The sequence below is a fragment of the Poecilia formosa genome, unplaced genomic scaffold, assembly GCF_000485575.1.
Source record: "Poecilia formosa unplaced genomic scaffold, Poecilia_formosa-5.1.2 Scaffold145, whole genome shotgun sequence".
NCBI lineage: Eukaryota > Metazoa > Chordata > Actinopteri > Cyprinodontiformes > Poeciliidae > Poecilia > Poecilia formosa.
The window spans coordinates 268,137-289,087 of record NW_006800084.1 but is presented as its reverse complement, the minus strand read 5'-3'; the positions used below and the strand labels follow the sequence as shown (position 1 = coordinate 289,087).

The 20,951-nt window shown below is 38.1% G+C and overlaps 2 protein-coding genes across 4 annotated transcripts; one reads left to right on the top strand and one right to left on the bottom strand.

Annotated features, from left to right (window-relative positions):
* Positions 1–2,013: 2,013 nt before the first annotated feature.
* rnf121 (ring finger protein 121) lies at positions 2,014–12,737 on the bottom strand. Its single transcript, XM_007563129.2, has 9 exons — positions 12,579–12,737; positions 10,600–10,637; positions 10,126–10,267; positions 9,594–9,748; positions 9,357–9,464; positions 5,589–5,709; positions 5,376–5,509; positions 3,416–3,517; positions 2,014–2,407 (listed from the first exon to the last, which is right to left on the bottom strand). Exons 1-9 carry the CDS (start codon positions 12,654–12,656, stop codon positions 2,287–2,289), a joined length of 999 nt encoding a protein of 332 aa, XP_007563191.1. The 5' UTR covers positions 12,657–12,737; the 3' UTR covers positions 2,014–2,286.
* Positions 12,184–20,923, top strand: LOC103145622 (ribonucleoside-diphosphate reductase large subunit-like). Of its 3 annotated transcripts, none has more exons than XM_016677027.1 (19): positions 12,184–12,464; positions 14,534–14,622; positions 14,702–14,879; positions 15,237–15,337; positions 15,418–15,477; positions 15,556–15,595; positions 15,704–15,866; positions 16,343–16,484; positions 16,564–16,647; positions 16,753–16,914; positions 16,999–17,078; positions 17,170–17,371; positions 17,487–17,636; positions 18,359–18,580; positions 18,691–18,767; positions 18,870–19,005; positions 19,849–19,944; positions 20,037–20,225; positions 20,310–20,923. In XM_016677027.1, the coding sequence occupies exons 1-19, from the start codon at positions 12,458–12,460 to the stop codon at positions 20,499–20,501; spliced, it is 2,370 nt and encodes a 789-aa protein (XP_016532513.1). In that variant the 5' UTR covers positions 12,184–12,457; the 3' UTR covers positions 20,502–20,923. The 3 variants fall into 3 exon arrangements, with proteins under 3 accessions (XP_016532513.1, XP_007563190.1, XP_016532514.1); XM_007563128.2 differs by lacking the exon at positions 12,184–12,464 and adding an exon at positions 13,660–13,864; XM_016677028.1 differs by lacking the exon at positions 12,184–12,464 and adding an exon at positions 14,202–14,220.
* Positions 20,924–20,951: the final 28 nt, after the last annotated feature.

Genomic DNA, 20,951 nt, shown 5'->3' with positions numbered 1-20,951 from the left:
TATTAGACATGAATGTCAGGATACAAATAAAAGGATAACATGAGTTACCTGGATCCGCCCTTATTTGGCTGTGTAGAGGCCCGATAATCTTTGGAGAGTCATACTCTGAAACTGAACAGCTGAAATGAGCCAATATAATAAACATAAAACATAAACCCGTCATATTTAATTGCTCCTTACCTGGAAATCCATGAGCAAACAGCAGGCACAGACATCCAAAAGCTGTTGCATAGACCACAAAATGATCACAAAAATGCAACAAAAAAATAAAACAATGTATTTTCATCAATATGCACAATTACCTTTGATAGTAGATTGCAGCTTCATATTGATCTGTCCAGTTAACATCTACAGTCTGCAGTATCTGCAAATAGGGATCCCATTATATAGCTGTACACACTTCCCCTCCTCCCACTCAGTATGGGGATTTCCTCACAGTTTTGTGCATTTGTGTTGCTTGAGGTCAAAAATTGTGTGACTTACGGTTGACTTCAAGTTGTTACGCACGGTGATTCAGTGGAAACCCTGCAAACGTGCGGTTCATACACTATACACAATCACACAATCATTGTCATGTGACAATTATTAAAGGGTACTGACTGATTTGTTGCTTGAGATGACCTGATCATTTTTGATTTGAAGAGTTTAGCCATAAAACAACCTCTTTAGAGCTTTGACTTTTTGAAAATGACAGCCAAAAATTTAAAAAAAATATTTTATTTGTGGCCCACCAGTGCATTATAAGCCTGGCGGGCCACCAGGCTTTACCAGGGGTGTGCAGCCTTTACAAACCATAGAGCCGTTTTTGCCTTCACTGCAGCCGGAACAAGCTGAAAGCAAATGCAAAATATTTCGACGTTGTGGTGTAACTTTTACTAAAATGTTACCCCACAACTTTTAACAGTTGTGGTACTTCAAAACTTGAGAACTGCAAATTTTACATGACTTTTTGAAGAAAAACAACTTAGTGGTTAATATCTATAGAATATTTTTCATTTTTAAAGAAATGTATTTTTTTAAAAGCTTTAACATAAAATACATAAAATATCAGCAAAAAGAGGATGGATGAATTTTCTCTGAGATGTACAGGGCTTCCGCCAGTGCATTATAAGCCTGGTGGGCCACCAGGCTTTACTTGTGCTCCACCAGGCTAAATATTGCTCATGTGTATTTGTCTTTTTAAAATGTTAGGATTTTTTAAGATTTTACAGTTGGTCAACTTTAAACATTTTTTAACTCAAAAACACGGCGGGCCGCTGGATGAATGACTGCCTTCGCACCCAACCACCGGGCTTAGCAAGTTTTCTGGGGGAAACCTTGGATGCAATTTGTGGGAAATTATGAAAACAAAAAAAAGGTACCACTTCCAACCTAAGAAGGAAAACAGATGTTTTAAAAAAATAACACTCAAACTTTAGTTTCATTCTGTTGTGGTACTTCAAAACAATCCATGAAAAAACTGCTAAAGTCTGCGTTTGCTTTTTTATATATATTTAATATTGTACATTAAAGAGGAGACCCTGATTGGGCCAGTTTGACCAGGATCATTATGTTTTGTTTCCTAATTAACCAGTATGATGCCTTTGAGTACCATAGCTTTGGAAAAAAAAGAGTTTCCCTTGGTCTTATAATGGTGAGACCAACTAAATAACCTCTATTACTCCAGAGCTACAAAATGTTAAAATAAGGATATTGCTAAAAATACCCTGAAAGTAACCTTTATGTTTCAGAAAGTTTCATAAAATAGTAGGTTTTGTATGATTAAAAGGTTTTCCCCATTGACTGGATGCTTCCAGTCAGAAGACGAATGACATCAGCTTTAAGAAACCTACGCAACTTTGAGTTAAAAATACGTCGACAAATGTGAAGCAGCGAGATGAGTGATTAAACTGAAATAAGAAAATGTGTCAATTTGAGGAAGTAACGAATTGTTGACGTTTTCTGCAAAAAAAATTTATGACTCATAACTTTCAGACATAAACATGGTTCAAGAACGATACCTTCAAATATTTAAGACGAATCAGTAAAAAGCACCTCTTTCAAACCAATTTACTAGTTCAACCAAATAACAAATCACATGGGTGTGGAACAAACCCCAGGAAATTAACAGACCTCCGGAGAGAGAACACCAATAAAATTCAAATAAACCGTAAATACAGATATGCGCCTAAAAATATTTACAAAAAGTAGAGACACTTTTGTTGGTGTTTTAGTTTAATGTTAGGCCCACAGTCTTTTTGGAGCCAGTGCATATCTTCTCAGTCCATTGAGGTCTTTAGTCCGGGATCACTCCAGACCCAGGACGTAATTGATACCTTGGACAAACCCAATGATGACGGGTTGCCAGGCTACCAGGTATCGAAGCCAGTCTAAAAGTTGTCCATACATGACATGTGGCCTCTCCCAGCTGAACAAAGCAGTGAAGGAGAACAACTCAAAGTAATCAGAAGAGATACAACAATCAGGAACTCAATTAGAATATCATTGAAACTCAACCTAATGCAAGATGTTAAGCTAATAAAAAATAGACAAATTGATACATTTCAAGTTTATTTTTTTGTTAATTTTGATAATTATGGCTTCTAGAAAATGAAAACCAAGCTAAATTCAGAGAACTCCACAATAAAATAAAATTAATAAAAAACTACTCTTTAAACAGCATACTGAAAACCTATATGCATGTACAGTGCAGCATATGCACTGAATATTTGGGTTAGGTCTCCTTTAACATGACTTACTGCATCAATGCAGCATGACATGGATCAGCCTGTGATTCTGCAAAAAAAACCATGTCACTAAAGACCTGCAGGTGCACAGTATTGACGCACAAACCACACCTAGTGAACATTTATGTGTATGCCTGCTTCATGTACAATTCCCCCTTCCAAACCATTTCTTCCTTCCACTCAACTTTTAACTGATATCCTTGGAACAGCAGTCTGTGCTTCTTTAGACTAGACTGGATGGGCCACAACACTTTTATGTTAAAATATTTCTGTTTGGCCTTACACAAAATATGACATTTTTTTAGGATTCTGTTATCTGTCACTCACAATCCTCTAATTTAAAATAAACATTTAAGATATACAACTGAATATAGCTTTCCCTGATCGGAAATGCTTAAGGTAAACTTTTTAATGACCTTCTAATTTAGAAGAATCCCATTTCTGTTGTAGGAAACTGCTGTCACGCGCCTCTAATGTGTCTTTAACTGATCCATGAAAAGGAACAAGAAGTTTGATATGCAAGTTGGAAATTTCTAGTACTTTAATTAACATCTAGTCACTTTGTTCCACTCGATTTAAACTTCCAACAACATATTATTTAGCTTGACTTCTTATAATACTCAACAGCAAGATTCAACATTCAGCTCAAAAAGTAGTTGTTTAAATGGCTGGAACAACAGGAAGGATACGGATTGCTGAACATCCTCTTCAGATCCACCTTCTCTTTGCAGTACGGACACATCTGCTTCTTCCCCACGATGCACCAGCCTCTTATGCAGAACTCATGGAAGCTGGACGTGGAGTTAAGGCTTCATGCGTCACCAGCTTGAACATGGGAAAGTGTTGATATGAACGTTTCAACAGCATCAACAACAGAAAGGTGGCAGTGAAAACGCCGATTGCAACCAGGTGATTCATATCCCACCAGATTGGATAATTCCAGGAGTTCATGCGGAAAAAACGGACATGAAAACATGAAAGAGTCCATATTTGGAGGCTGACAGGTCAAAGGAACAAACATACCACTAGGTGGCAGTGATGGAGATATTCTCACAATTCAAGCGAGTTATATTTCTGTTAAAAACCCTTCAAAACATTCAATTTTAAATATATCAAATGTAACAGACAATTGAATATGATTTGTATACCGTTTCTTTCACTTGAGTTTGAAAGAAACAGTTTGGTTGTTAGTTTGGTTTTGAAATTGTATCAAAATGCTATTTCTATCTAAAACACCAATGCCACGTTTGGAATTGCAGCAAAACATTAAGGATTTGTAATGGATATTCTATGTGTAAAATGTTTTACTCAGAGATGTAAATTCTTTAAATTACATCCCATTACATTAATGTTCAATATGCAAATTGTTTTCTCTTGATTATGGACCAATTTTTTTTGTCTTGAACATCCAATAATTTCTCTGTTGTTTTTCTAATCATAATCTAACTGCAATAATAATTTAGTAAGCTGGTTTATGGCTTGAATCATTTTCACTGCTATGGTGCATTTCTGCTCATAAAATCACGTAGCTACAAATTGAGTTTGTTTATAAATCCCCGTTCTCCTCTGATACTCCTACATAACGTATGGTGACGGCAGCATCATGCTGTGGGGGTTGCTTTTCTTCAGCAGGGACAGGGAAGCTGGTTAGAGTTGACGGGAAGATAAATGGAGCAAAATACAGGGAAATTCCTCTTTAGACAGGACAATGGCCCTAAAAATTCAGCCACAATAATGGCTCAGTCAAAGTCAACAATATGCAACTTAAGATCTGAGTTTTGATAAGGTTTGTTTGCAGAATTTGCAAACAATGGGCAAGAATTTCTCTTGGTGCAAAACTTGTACAGACAGTGCCGCTGTAATTTCAATAAGATAAATTAGTAGAAGATTATGAAAACCATATATCTTATGAGACCCTACTTTGTGCTGCTCTAACTTAAAAAAAAGGAATAGGAAATATTTTAAAATAAGGACATAAATGAAGGTTTATGTCAATTTTTTCATGAAATAATTACATAGAATTTCCACAATAATGTGTCTCTTAAGATAACGACAGTGTTTTTTAGATCCATTTGTCGTGTCATTTTGTTGGAAACAATGTGCTTTTTTTTTTAGCATTTATACACAAATCCCATATTACAAAACTGCATCCATCCTCTTTTTCCCCCTATATTAAAACCTAAAAATAGAAATAAAATGTCAGTTATTTAAAAACATCAGATTTCCTCATTAAGTTGTGTTTAAGAGCCCGTGTAACATTTGCAAACCTAAACTAAATTTTATCTGGAAAAATGACTCTTCAGATGTTAAGGTTGCAGACCACTGCTGCGGACGCCAACATGGAAAAACATGTTAGTGCCAGGTTTTAAAATGGAAATGCAGAGTTTGAAAAAGGCCTACACATGGAAACGTGCGGTTTATAACGTTCAGCAAATTCCAATCAGCACTGAGGAAGTACATGGGGTAATTTAAACCAACAATCAAAACATTCTGGGATAAAGATCAAGCTACTTCCTCTTTACATTGTGAGGCTGTACGCCATGGTTTCTAAAACAAATCCGGAAAACAACCCATGATGCACCAAAACTTCTCTATTCACTGATAAGACCAAACCAAAAAGCACGTCTGTATAAGTGACAGGTAGGATACACGTGATTGCAGGATAATCTGTAGGTGTTCTCGATTATTCCTTCCTCACTGACATCTACGAGAATGGGCTGACCACAGACGGCGCAGATGTTGTCCGAGAGGTGCTTGGTTGGCATCCCCGATGCACTGTAATACTGAAATGAAAAGCACAAAGGGTTCAAGTAACATTTAGAGTCAGTCGCCACCTCTAAAATATGCAATGTAGCTACTTACTCCAACAGTTGAGGCCATGAAGTCTGCACACATCTCGGCAAAGTCTCTACCAAGGACTCCATAGTACAGCCCATAGAACAGCAGCGAAACGCCAAAGTCCATAGCATCCTCTGGTTTTATCCTGCAGGGATAATCAGTGATAAACAACAGCTGCAAAAGACCAATAAAGAAAAGTGAACTAATAAAAAGACTTAACACTGCACCCAAATGATCCATTTTTCATTGTTTTACAAACTTTGCTTTAAATTATTTAGGACTTCCTAATCATTTCAAATAGAAAACCTTGATCTCAAGACTTATTTTAGAATCAATAAACCTTAAAATAGCCGTAACCATGTTTTAAATATATATAAACAAAACAACTGCTTAATCTTATAAACAATGAAACTGAAAACAATAGCAATCTTCTCCTTGGCAACCATCTCTATGGAAAAAAAAAGAAAAAAGAGGAAGGCAGACATTTTTTTACGTGCAGATCATATGCGTCACTTGTCATGAAAACTTAAGCTTTTTACATAATGTTTACATTAACCTTTGCAATTTTAGAAACAGACTGATTCTTATAGGCTACATTTTTCTGGACCGAGGTCATTCCACTCTTTATCCAAGCAAAGCTAGTAAAATGATTTCCAGTCGGCTTGGTTGTCGTTCATTTCAATTCAGTTTACGTATGTAAGGATGACAGGACATTTTCCGAGACAGAAATCTAATTTGAGTACAGAAATTAAAAATTGATTCAAATTCAGTTACATTTAGCACATCTGGAGAGTGTTCACAGTGTTTCACTTTTCCCATGTTTTCTACAGCCTTATCCATAATTGTTTTAAAATGTATATTTTCCCTCAAAATTCTCCCAAATACCCAATTATGACAATGTGAATTTTATTTTTTAGTTCAGCTGAGAAATGTAGAAAAAAACAACAACAAAGGACTAGATGCACAGTTTACTCCAATTCAATCCTAGTTCTAAAGTAATCCAGTCAAGTTCAGTTAAAATCCACATTAGTAAAAAGATACAAATACTTGGGAAATTACAAAACCAGATGAATTAGCAAATGGAACAATAATTACATAAACAGGATTATTAGCCTTTGCCCTTTAATATGTCCTGACACATTAAAGGGCAAATGTGTCAGTCGGTTTAACCGCAACAATGAGGAAATGAAATAGTCCTGTGTCAGAGAGCCTGTTCACAAGAAAATAAGCTGCAGATATGTTCAGGATTTGCTAAAGAAATCCCTGCAAGTGAGAGGGTTAGCTACAACGGCGTCCATTTATAATCTCGTGCCACCACTAAACCTCAACCACAGAGACTTTTTGGTTGCTATGTGTACAGCTAACTCAAATAAAGTGACTCAGAAAACTGGAATATTACACATGACCAATAAAGAAACTGAATATTAATACCCGACACCAGCGTCAAGTACTCGTACCCAATACTCCAAACCGATTCCACAGTTCTGCTGGATTTTCCTCCTGTGCTGTGCAGCTGTGCAACTCAAAGACTAAACTAAATACATTTATTTTCAGAAGTTATCGTGTGGTATCAGTACTTGGTATCAGTGAGTACCTAAATTGAAGCACTTGTACTCAGTCTAGAACAAAAACATATCAGGGACCTCTACAGATATTATATTAACGCTTTCTTCGGTAAAATTGTTGAATAAGAAATGATAGAAAAGGTGAACGAGCAGCTGGCAGGTCGGTTCACTGTGTGATATCAAGTTCACCTTTGGAGCCATGTACCACTTCATGGTTGCCTCTGCACTTGGAACTTGCTCATAGTGACTGTGCTTGATTGGCAAAGGAAACATGTCTGACCAACAAACCCCATAGACCAGTGGTCCCCAACCCCCGGGCCAATTGGTAGCGGGCTGTGCAAGAAATAATTAAATATTTCTGTTTTATGTATTATAGGATCTTTTATTTTGAAAATCCTTTAACCAGATTCTCTCGGTTACTTGCGCGCCAACACTGAGCCCACAAGCAGCAAAATGAGTAAGAAACAGATCAGATGTCTTTGGAAAGTTTCTTTGCAAAGGGAAAAAGGCCCAGAGAAGAGACAGGGGGATGGATTTATCCCGGACCGGTAGGTGAGTCAAACATTACAAGCCCGCTCTGTGTAACATGCGGCGACCGGCTGCTAATGAGGCAATGAAGCTTCAAACTGCTTCACCTCGTAGAGACCAAGCAGGCTGTGGAAATAAGCAACACTTTGGGTGTCATTGTCTCCCATCACTCCCAGATGGGACCGTCAGAGAAACAAGCTCAGGACTCCCGTTAGTCTTTATCGTGAGTTAAAACTTTCACGAAAGTAAAATGTTCGTTTTTGTGGCGCATCTGTATCTTATTTTGAAGGGATATGTAAACGTTACCATAGCGACCAGAGTCAGAGCGTTTGGGCAGTGGTCAAGAGGAGATGAGTAGAGCTTGTGAGTCTTAAGTCTGGTTTAGACGGCAAGATTTAAGGATTGACGGCCGATTCTCCAAACCTCTGTGACCACAGAGCTGAAAAAAGTACAACAGGTTCGATCGGTTCGTGTCTCCAAGGCAGAAGCAACATGAACCGATTCAGTCACAAACATCCCAAGTCCAGAGGATAATTCAGTAAGACCCCCAACATAGCAAGAATTTAGAATAACCAAACACGGATGACGATGTAGAAGCAATAGTGATAGTTTGTGGAGTCATTTTAAGAGATAAAAGACGTAACGAAAAGAAAAGGCGGTGGATGAAAGACGACGGGAGCAGCCGCTCTATTTGCTGCACTATGATTTGGAGATGAATGTTTTTTCATAGTTAACATTTTTAAATGAATGAATATAATAATGACCTTTACATATAATAATAAACATTTCCACATATGATATCTGATATGAGATCTGATATCCACCGGACTCTCAGTTGCGCGATATGTCAGCTGTTTGGGATTCCCCTCTGTTCTTATGTCACCACGCTTTCTGATTGGCTTATGGTCACATTCAGCAGGTTGTATTCTCGTTCCCAGTCAGGGAAAAATAAAAGATAAAAAGACCAAGACAACCGATAAAAGACCAAGACAACCCAAATNCCAAGACAACCGATAAAAGACCAAGACAACCCAAATCTATTCAGGCTTTAGCAGGATGTAGAAGCCTTATCTGACGTTTTGTCCGCCCCCCTCCCCCGGGCCGCTGCAAAATTTCCAAGTCTTGACCGGTCCGCGGTAATAAAAAGGTTGGGGACCACTGCCATAGAAAATAAAGCAAGAGGAGACACCAAACCCATTAACACCATTAAATGATCCTGGGCTTCCTTAAAATCACAGATTGGTGACATTCATGCCACATTACATTAACTCAGAAATTCTGAGTCTTGGCTATGCAGCCAAGACTTCTTACTTAATGTCAATCCTGTACAGTACATGAAGAAAATTCAAAAGATTGGCATTTCTGAAGCAATTTTTGTCATGCTTAAATGTTTCTATACATCACACGTTTAAGTTTTGTTAATTAAACTACTAAAGTTAAAAACTTTTTGATAGCCTTCTAGTTTTTTTTATGTGAAGTGGTAGATGGATTTTTAAAGTAGTTGTTACATAGAATTTGAAAACAGCACCATCTAGCGGTGAGAAAGTGCAACAAATCAAGGAGCCCTAAAAGCTAAAAAAAAATTGGTTGAGTTGTACAGCTTTCATGAACACACTATACATCACCCACTGGAAAATTTTACAATATTAAAAAAAGAAAAAAAAAGAGAGAGAAAATAATTTTGTGCAACTATACATACCTGAATATAAGGTTTATACCAAAAAGTGTAAACATGACAACGCTATAGCCAAATATTCCTATGGCATAGCTGATCTTGTACAGGAGGAGGAACCACTTGTACACCAACCTACAAATACAAACAGACAGTAAATGTGTTTGACTTGAGACTGTTTTACAATTATCGCAGCACTAATCTGTCATCTCTCTTTTTTATGTGGATATTTGTAAGTGAAGCTTTTCTAAAAATGAGATTCACCTCGGCGTGGTGCAGGCCAGTGGTTTGCGAGTGGCACGGAAGGAGATGTACGCTGTGATGACGGAGAAGATGAACCACGTGGACAGAAACCTCCACCAGTGGAGTTTGGTAGTGAAGTAGAGCGGAACTACCCACATCTGAAACAGTGTCACCAGCTACGAGACACGAAATGTGCAGAATCAATAGCGAATTTGAGCAAAAGAAAAAAAAAAACAAACTAAGCTGTCAATGCTATCAGAGACGAGGAAAACTGAAAGTCCATTTGAATCGAACTAAGAACAAGAATGGAAATATCAGTTTTTATTTCTCTGTATTAGTAAACGACATTGCAGCAGTGCGCTGCCACACGTATAATCTAAACGTAAAGATGCATGTTCCTCCACACTGGAGATTTCACAAAAGTACTTTTCACACCGATGCAGACACACATACCTCTTGTCCCACTTGAAAAGATTTTGAGACTCAGTATGCAAACCGTTACATGATGATATTTCCAAATTCACACTCAGAGCTTGTGTCTTTTGTGCCTTACGTTGTACGACTTTGGGTGTCTCTGTTTCCACTGCACGAGTACCAGCTGGGCGACGACCAGGGTGACGATGAGGATCAGCACCATTTCTGCGTGCATGGCCTCATGACCTTTGTGTTTGGCATGCATTTTTGCATGCTCCACTCTGTTGATAGAGATATAAATGAGCAATGTAGGTTAACAAGCAACCGCGTGATCGGAAGATTTACACCAAAACAGGATATGTGCTCGTGGTGGCACATGGGCTGATAGAAATACTGTAAATGGTGTCATCTTTAAAAACAGGAGTAAAATGGTTTGTATTTTGACCTTGGTAAGATTAGAATATGTTTCAGATAAATGCATTAAAGAGACAGAAACAGATAGTGATTTATTACTGATGTATTATGCAAAAACCTTGTGCATTATCAGCTGAAAACCCACTGACGTGCAACAATTAACTGTACAGATAAGTCCGAGTGTGATGCATACACTGACCTCCATTTCTCTTCTGGTGAAAGCTTGGACACATCAAACTGTAAAAACACAGAAGAAAGGGTAGAAAGTGAATAAAATTGCAAAGCGGAAGTTTGTAAATTGTCAATTTTGTAATTCCTTAATTCTGTGTAAGATCCCAAACCTGCAACACATTTTTTTGGTCTATTTTTGTTGTATTGGTAAAACCAAAAATTTGAATCAGTCATAATTTTCTATTTTAAAAAGCCTAATCTCTGTATCACTTGAGGTTAGTTTTATTTTATTTAAAGAGGTGAGACAACTGACAACTAGTTCTCGGTTAAAACTAAACCTGTATTTTTTAAAAAAACCTTTTCTAGTTGCGGTTATCACCACGCAACAATCAATTTTATTTTAGTCATTAATTCTGGGCCTGGTGGGTAAATTAATGATTAAATTTTTTGTCAATTAAAGACCCTATGATGCTCAAATGGAAATTTTTTGTAACCGTTTCCTTTTCTGATTAATTCAAAATGCTAATTTCCATCAAGATACATGTAGAACCTTTCATGGAATAAGTTGGTCAGATCTAAAAATACCAAAACAAAGTAAATAAAAAGCATTGGTCGAGTAAAAGCCAAAGTGGTGCACCTCTGACAGCTACATCAAATAAAGCATTCTGGAGTAACATTGTTCTCTGGACTTAACAGCTGCTGTCCCTCCCAGGTTGTTGAGCTTGTTTAACAACCTGAAATTAATTTAGAGGCTGGTAGGAATCACTGACGTATGCCTGTCTCGTTATAATTACCTGGAACAACAGAGAAATATTAATCGTCATCCTAAGCAGGAATCCAAATGAAGGTTCAGATGTACTAGCACATCTCAAAAAAAATTAAGAATATAGTGTAAAAGTTCAATATTTCTTGCCAGTCACCTCAGAAAGCGAAACATAATTTTACAGAAATTCATTACACATGGAGTAAAATATTTCAAGCTTTATTTTATTTTTTTAAAACTATTTTAATGATTATAGTCTACAGGTAAAAAGAAAAAAACCCTCAAAATTCAGTGTCTTAGAAAATTAGAATATCATATTAGACCAATCAAAAACTGATGTCAAATGCACAAATGTCAGCCTTCTGAAAAGTATGTACATTTCTATGCACTCAATACTTGGCGGGGAATCCTCTTGCATGAATTACTGCATCATTACTGCAGAGGCAATCACCCTTGTAGCACAGCATGTGAGTGAGATGTACTGCTAGTATGTAATATTTTGTATTAATTTCTGTGTAGTAATACTGAATAAGGCAACCATTCTTAATTGAATGTGATCAGTTTAGTACAATCTTGGATCCTATTTGTTATTATACTGTTATTTCACTTTCCTCAACGAGATGAAGGACAACCAGGCCAAAGGTTACAAAATGATCAACATCTGAATTTTAGGAGTATTTCAAAATCATTTCTATTCATATACACAAAATTGAAACAATGACACAACCTAACAGACTTACACACAGTCTCACCATTGTACCTTTCAAAAAGCTGAGTTTAATTCAAACACTGAAATATCACAGGAAGTGCTAAAGTTACTTCCACTGAAATTACCTGACCTTTGAGCCCCACCAGCCACATAATCTTATACTAAAGATTGCTTTAAAATGTCACTCACAGCTCAGCAAAATTACAAAGGAGGAAACCATTTATAATCGAGAGAGAAAGGGAAGAACACAAGTAGCTTTGATTGAGTAATAGCAGGTGATGCTTATGGTCTTAGCAAGGCTGTAATTTTATTTTTGTTTGTACTTGCCATACAGCTAAACTTGTGTCCTGGTTCCACAAGTTTAGCTGTTAGTTCACTTGACAACCTCCTTCCTCCCAGACACTCTGCCTGGTCATGGTTGGTAAGTTAATCGTGGTAGTTAGTAGTTAGCTAAATCTGGGAGCAGGAGCTAACTCATAAGCTAGCTCCTTCCCAGAATAACCTAAGAATTCCTGTTTATTCTCATTAGTCTAACCTGGTTCGGTTCATTATGCTGCTCCAGCCCGTGGTCGTGCTCCACACCGTCAACCTCCACCTCAAACACGCCAGCCATCTTCAGAGAGCTTCTTTAACGTTCCGGGGCCATTAGCATTAGCGGAGCAGCTTAGGAGAGTCACTTCCTGTTTCAAACACCTTCAAAATAAAGTTCCAAATTAAATGTAGGTCAATTTGTAAACCGTGTATTTTTCTTATTTAGAGTCCAACGGTATCTTGTCCCCCCCCCCAAAAAAAAAAAAAAAAAAAATCAATGTACCACATTATAGCTAATATTTAGAATGTTTTAAATGGGTTAGATACAGTAAATAAGATGTATTTAGCTTATAAAATTGTAAAATATCCTGTTTGCTTAACTCTTGAAGCATATTGTTACTATTCTCTCTTTTAAAGCTGTTATATTTCATGTAGAAAGAAAAAATGTTCACGACTCTATCAACAGTACACAAAGAAAACTGTGTGGATTTGTTACACCCATTGCATAAAAGTTTCTGTTCCTTGTGGTTCTAATTTCTAACAGAAATATCCATTGTGATATTGTTAGCTTTATGCACTTTCCCCTTAAACTGAACTGTGAAAGTGAAAAGAAACTACGGGAACATATTTTAAAAGCTAAAATTATAACCAGAATTAAAAGTAGTCTGAATTTCTAATATGAAAATGAAACTATTAAAAATTAGCACAATATCAGTGGTAATTTACTAAATAATGTTAGTTTTGACTGTCAAAGAAAACACAACATAATTATCTAACTTTATTGTTTACTTACCTGTAAACAATGTGTTAATTAAAAACTAAAAAATGATCAAGCATTAATATAAAAAGGGAAGTGAATGCTGCTTTCCATAAACCCGAACAGATCGTTGTTGGCGTTTTTATCACCAAACTGCAAACAGACAACGATAGCCATATAATGTGTTTATAACAATCGTCTGCTATAATAACATTATAAACATGACATCCCGCCAGATTATTCAGAGCAGGATATTAATGGACTGTGCTCTGCTTGTGATTGGTTAGCGGTCTTCCAAAGTCAACGCTGATTGGCTGAAAACACCGGCACTGTCCAGAGCGACAGCTTTTCAAGCAGCGTCTGTCTTGGTTGGCGCTCTTACTTTGAGATTCAATGTTGCAGAGGATAACAAGCAGCAACAATCGTTTAATAGTTTTACTCTTTTTCTGTCTCCGGCCGAGAAGAAAGTACTAAAACCTTCATTCTAGGAATAAACAGCTGATCTTCGGTCAACATGCACGTGATTAAACGAGGTATTATCAGGTTTTTGTCTTTTCCTCCTTGTCAGAAAACATGAAGTTATTGTTCTGCAAACGTTGTCCAATGACTCAAAGGCAGTATGCGTGTTTGCACATTGAAGGATAACGTGTTTTATTTTCCAGTTTCATGCCATATTATAGACGTTGTGGCGTGTTGTAGTTTCTTTGTGTACAGTTTCAGTTTCCGCCGAAACAGAACAAAGAATCCAATTATGAAACGACAGAGTTGGCGATTTCTATATGTGTTCTAAGATTTTCTCCTTTTAAAAAGAATACATATATATTCTGCAATCAGAATATGTTTTTTGCTCAAACAGTCGCATCTGAACCGAAACTTTAAACGAACAAATGTACCTTGTTTAGTTGTTTATTTTGAGTATTCACTTTGATTTTTTTTACAAAATCGATTTACAAACTAAGACTGTATAAATGTCAAAAATAAGCTTATAGTGTTGTGTTGGCGCGCTCCTGTGTTGGCGCTGCACTGTGAGCTTCCTGATCATCTGGATCAGGAAGCTGTTTGATGTTGCTTGAGTGGCATAAAATAAAATAAAACTCCGTTTGACATTTAATATCATTAAGCTTCTCTAGTGATTTATTTCAGAACCTGGTTAAATAAATATATATTTAAAAAAACCCCTCTCTTTTGTGTTTTTCTTTTAGATGGGCGGGAGGAGGCAGTTAGTTTTGATAAAATCACATCCCGCATTCAGAAACTCTGCTATGGGCTCAACAGTGACTTTGTGGACCCTGTAAGTTCAAACAACAAAAAATAATCAAACAGGAATGTGCACTTTATTCTGTCATGACCTCGCCTCTCTATTTACGCAGACCCAGATTACAATGAAGGTGATTCAGGGTCTGTACAGCGGGGTCACCACTGTGGAGCTGGACACTCTGGCTGCAGAGACTGCTGCCACTCTCACCACCAAACATCCCGACTATGCAATCCTGGCTGCTCGGATCGCTGTGTCCAACCTGCACCGAGAGACCAAGAAGGTTTTCAGTGGTATGTTTGCTGTTGATTGTTTCATAATAAGTGCAAGTGGCTCTGAAAAGCATTAACACTCTCTAAAGATTTGCACACTTTGTCAAATTACACCCACAAATTTCCATGTATTCTGCTAAGATTTAACATTGCAGATCAATACAAAATAGTGCACAATGGTAAAGAGGAAGGAAGAGCAACTTATTTATTTAATAAGTTACATAATTAGTAATCAGAGCAAACTTGATACGTTTTGCTTTCAAATGAGTATTGCAGTCTATGCAGCTTCATAATGACGTCCAGTGCTTCCTGTAAGATGCTACTTACCTCTGCCATGACTCGATGTTAAAATCAACAGCCTGTCTGCTTCTCACACAGATGTGATGGAAGACCTGTACAACTATGTCAACCCTTTTAACAAACGTCACTCCCCTATGATCTCCAGGGAGACACTGGACATTGTCCTCGAAAACAAGGACGTAAGTAAGCATGAGGGAAGTAACATATGCTTGTACTTTCGGTTTTTTTCGTATTAACATGGCAATCTCGGCTCTTGCAGCTCCTCAACTCAGCCATCATTTACGACAGAGACTTTTCTTACAACTTCTTTGGTTTTAAGGTAGGACTTTGCTTTGTTTTTGGTATAAAATTTTAACAATTAGCAAGCACACTGACAGACTTTATTTTGCTCTTATAGACTCTTGAGCGATCGTATTTGCTGAAGATCAACGGCAAAGGTATGTTTCCTTATTTATTCAGAATTTACTTTCATGACTGTAAATGTCCCCATCAAATTATTTATCATTTTAAGTCCCTAAATTATTATTATTCACCGCTTTTCATAGTTGCTGAGAGACCCCAGCACATGCTGATGAGAGTGGCAGTCGGGATTCACAAAGAAGACATTGATGCAGCTGTTGAAACATACAACCTGCTTTCAGAGAAGTGGTTCACTCACGCGTCTCCTACCCTGTTCAACGCCGGCACCACCAGGCCTCAGCTGTCCAGGTAAATAAGGCGAACACTGCACACTTGCTGTGAGAAATTTAAATTCTCTCCTCATGGGAATGAATGACTGTGGGAATGAACCATGTTTTGGGCAGTTGATCAAGAAATGACTTTAATGAACTGGGTGCAGAAGTCTCAGATATCCATCCATAGGTTTACTGATAGCTTTAAGAAGTCAATAGCTTACTAAGGGATGTTACGCAAACATTAATGGTGTGTATGCTGGTATAATTCTGGACCAATGAGAAAAAAATTAAAAATAATTTTAAACATGTGCTTAATTAATTCATTGAAGCTATGCTTTTTGTCTCGTCAGTCCTTTACGAAAACGAAAAACTCAAATGTAGCATTAGAAGTCTAAAATGAAAATGACTTTCAGGACTGTTCCTGACAAGTGTACTGTACTCAGAGAAAGCATAACCTAAACTTTGAAGCTCATCTTTTTCCTAATTCAACCGCTTGGATGACTTTTGCAGTTGTTTCCTGCTAGCTATGAGTGAGGACAGCATCAACGGTATCTACGACACACTGAAGCAGTGCGCGCTCATTTCCAAATCAGCAGGAGGCATCGGCCTGGCGGTCAGCTGTATCAGAGCAACAGGCAGCTACATTGCTGGGGTAAATACAGCCACGGCTAAACTCAAATTAACTTGTTCTTTTGAACAACCAGATGTAACGTATTTGTTATGTTTTTCAGACTAACGGCATTTCTAACGGGCTGGTTCCCATGCTGCGAGTGTACAACAACACAGCACGTTATGTGGACCAGGGCGGCAACAAGGTGAGAATTTGTGCCAAAGACGTTGAAGGAGTCTAACAATGACGCATAAAACGGTAGTTGAAGGGCTTCCTAAACCCTTAGCCGCACGGGCCATTGTGTTTACAGAGACCAGGGGCCTTCTCTGTGTACCTGGAGCCGTGGCATGCTGACGTGTTTGAGTTTTTGGAGCTGAAGAAGAACACGGGTAAAGAAGAGCAGAGAGCCAGAGACCTGTTCTTTGCCTTGTGGATTCCAGACCTCTTTATGAAGCGAGTGGAAAGCAATCAGGTGAATCCCGAGAGAAATTTTCTGTCTCGTAGATCTGCAGTGGATTTATCACTAACCTTGTGTCCACTCCTCTGTCCCCTGTAGGACTGGTCTCTGATGTGTCCAAGCGAATGTCCTGGGTTGGATGAGTGCTGGGGAGAGGAGTTTGAGGAGCTCTACACTCGGTAAACACGACACGGCAAACAAGTTTTTTTTTCCACCAAGCCGTGCATTTTTCAGGGCTAACGCCTCCTTGTTGATCACATCCATTTCCAGTTACGAGAAGGAGGGCAGGGTGAAGCGTGTGGTGAAGGCTCAGCAGCTCTGGTACGCCATCATCGAGTCGCAGACAGAGACGGGTACGCCGTACATGCTCTACAAGGACGCCTGCAACAGGAAGACCAACCAGCAAAATCTGGGCACCATCAAGTCCAGCAATCTCTGCACAGAGATCGTCGAATACACAAGTAGAGATGAGGTGAACATGCTGACCCCTACAGGTTGAGATTGTTCCTGCATGGCACCACGACTAGCCTTCTGCAGCGCGTCGATGATGGGTATTTTCAACCAGCTCTGCTCTGTCTCTAACTCAGGTTGCAGTGTGTAACCTGGCTTCCCTCGCCCTCAACATGTATGTCACCCCAGAAAGGAGCTTCGACTTTAACAAGCTTGCATCTGTAACCAAAGTGATTGTCAGGAACCTCAACAAGATCATCGATATCAACTACTACCCAGTGCCTGAGGTGTGACTCCAGCACTAATGGCTCCGGGGAAGCTGACCTCCCTGCAGCTGCAGTTCCAGTCAGATGTTTACGTAATCGAATATTATGATGACTAATAGATTAATCAGATCAGAAATGTGCAAATTCTGCAGATATTTAATTTAACCCCTGAAGATTATTTTACAAAAAAAATTGAAATGCATAAAAAAATAACTAAGTTCCTTTTTAAATAATAAAAAAAACATTTTATTGACTAAAATATAGCTTTCCTTTAGTGCACGCATGATTATTTGTAGTAAGGTGTGCATCTGAAGATAAAAAATAATTAATGCATCGACTTAAAATCTATAAAGTTTAGGAATAATAAGTAGATTTTTTTTTTTATTAATCAATTAATAATTGGATAGCAGAAGGTGCTTAAAAGGATTGTTTTACTGAATTTGAACTAGGCGATGCTAAAACTGCTACTTGAGTAGTTTTGGATAGACAAATAGTTTTTGTTTTGTTTTTTGTTTTTTTTTTTATTCAAAATCCGTATATTTTTATTTGTACAATTACAGCTCTGAATCTGTTCTTTCTGCATTTGGTTTCTTTTGAGTTTGTATGCTCCAACAATGAGTCATCAAGTACATGAGCTGAAACATTTATTCCAATAATTGATTCATCAGCAGTAAATGTACGTAAACAACTGCTTGAAACAATAAATTTTTCCTTTAAAACACCTCATGATTCCTGCATTACAGGCTGAAAAGTCCAACAAGCGTCACAGGCCTATTGGAATCGGTGTGCAGGGTCTGGCTGATGCCTTTATCCTCATGCGCTACCCATTTGAAAGCCCAGAGGCCCAGTTACTCAACATTCACATCTTTGAAACCATCTACTACGCCGCCCTGGAGGCCAGTTGTGAGCTGGCAGCAGAATTTGGCCCGTATGAAACCTACGCCGGCTCTCCTGTCAGCAAGGGAGTGAGTAGTCTTCACACATCCATCTGGAGAAACATCTGTCTAATCTGCAGATTAGAGCTTATGTTATGTGCTCATCATGCTGGTCTGCCTTTCTTTTTTTTTTTTTTTAGATCCTTCAGTACGACATGTGGGAAAAAACACCAACAGACCTGTGGGACTGGAAGGCACTGAAGGAGAAAATTGCCAAGTAAGTCTTACGTGAAATCTTCACTTCCTCTTGTTTTAAACATCCGCTTTCCTGAAGCAGATCCTTTATTAACCCTTTATACATTACATGTTTTGTTCTTAGGCACGGTGTAAGGAACAGTCTGCTTTTAGCCCCGATGCCCACAGCTTCCACTGCCCAGATCCTGGGTAACAATGAGTCCATTGAGGCGTACACAAGCAACTTTTACACTCGCAGGGTGCTCTCAGGAGAGTTTCAGGTCAGCGCAGAATGCATTTGCTGCTTTAAATCTCTAAAAAAAAAAAAAAGAAACAAACATCAGGATTTAGTTTTAGTCATGATCCAAATCTTGTTCATATAGTAGTGATTTGCAGTCTGTGTACTTGTCCAGTACACAAGTAGTCAGTGTGTCAGACTTGTTCAAGAATCAGTGTATTAAAATCTGTTCCATTTAGATAAATAGTTTGAACTGTATTTAATGCGTCCCATTTAATTTATTTGCATTCAGTGTTGCTCTGGATTCTGCAGAATCTCGGCAATGACAAATATTTTGTCCAGGCAGAAGTTTCTTAAGAGCCGAAGATCTGCATCTGACACGACAAATCCAGCTACAGTCATAAAGAAACTTAAATCTTGCTCCTGCTGACTGGTGCTCCCGCTAGGCTAATGCTAGCATGTTTATTAGCTGCTCTTGATAGTCTGTCATGTGGTTACACCTAAACATGTAGAGATAAGACCTACATAAAATAAAAGGTTATTCTCCAGTTTTATAAACATAAATTTGCTTTAAATGTCATAAAATTCATCAGTGTTTCAACTGCTTTCTGTGCAACTGCATAAACAGTTGTCTGGGTTTCACAGAGGCAGTGCCATCTCTCTCTTTTACTGTGATTTTATGTGTTTGCAAGTTTTTATTGGTTGTAAAAATTGCAGATGCACGACTCACTGCACTGTGTAATGGATAAAATCACAGATTAAATCTACATCAGGAGTTGAATTTAGTCCTGGAAAACATTTGCTGGGATTGGAAATGTGACTGATGTTTAAGACATCCATAAAGGAAGAAAAGATTGCCTCATGATCTTTTAAATTTGTCGTATAGATTGTGAATCCCCACCTGCTGAAGGACCTCACTGAACGAGGACTGTGGAATGAGGACATGAAGAACCAGCTGATTGCTCAGAACGGCTCCATCCAGGTAAAACAAAATATTAAAAAAAAATCAGCAAGAAAATGGGATGTATTCTTCAAGAAGCCGATTTTTAAAATATGCTCTCACTTCTTGCTTAGGACATCGAAGAGATCCCAGAAGATCTGAAGCAGCTCTATAAAACAGTTTGGGAAATCTCCCAGAAAACCGTCCTGAAGATGGCAGCAGATCGTGGCACCTACATCGATCAGAGTCAGTCTCTGAACATTCACATCGCTGAGCCAAACTACGGCAAACTCACCAGCATGCACTTTTACGGATGGAAGTTGGTACGTCCGGAACCAAAGGACAAATACGCGACCTCAGAGCATCAGCAGGAACTCCTAATAATCCCCGTCCTTTCTTGCCTGCAGGGCCTGAAAACCGGCATGTACTACCTCCGAACGAAGCCCGCTGCCAACCCGATTCAGTTCACCCTGAACAAGGAGAAACTGAAGGAGAGCCAGTCAGCAAAGAGCCTGGAGGAGGAATCCAGAGAGCGCAACACAGCGGCCATGGTCTGCTCCTTAGCCAACAAGGATGAATGCCTGATGTGCGGCTCCTAAGACGAGGAACGAGTCTCTCCAACGCCATAATCATTGCAGATTTATATTTTTGGAAAATGCGTGGTGTTTTTAATGTTTTCCTTTTAAACATTAAAATAGTTATTTAATGTTTACAGTATTTTTTTAAATCATAAATTTTATATTGTGTTTCCATATTGTGTACAATTAATATTTTACTTAGAGTCATCAATGCTGTTTTATTTTTTTTATGAATTTCAGGTTGAACTTCGTTTTAAATGAAATCAGCCATCTGGCATTAAATGTTATGGACTCTAATGGAGATTTAAAAAAAATCCAAAGCTCCCTGACCTGCAGCACATTTTTTTACTACTGCAATAAAACATTTTTTAGCTTTTTGGTTTTTTTATACACTTACAATAGGGGTGGAAATAAATATGTAGGGTTTTCTATTTTCAAAATCAACAACTTGTAAGTTTGGGTATTTTTTTT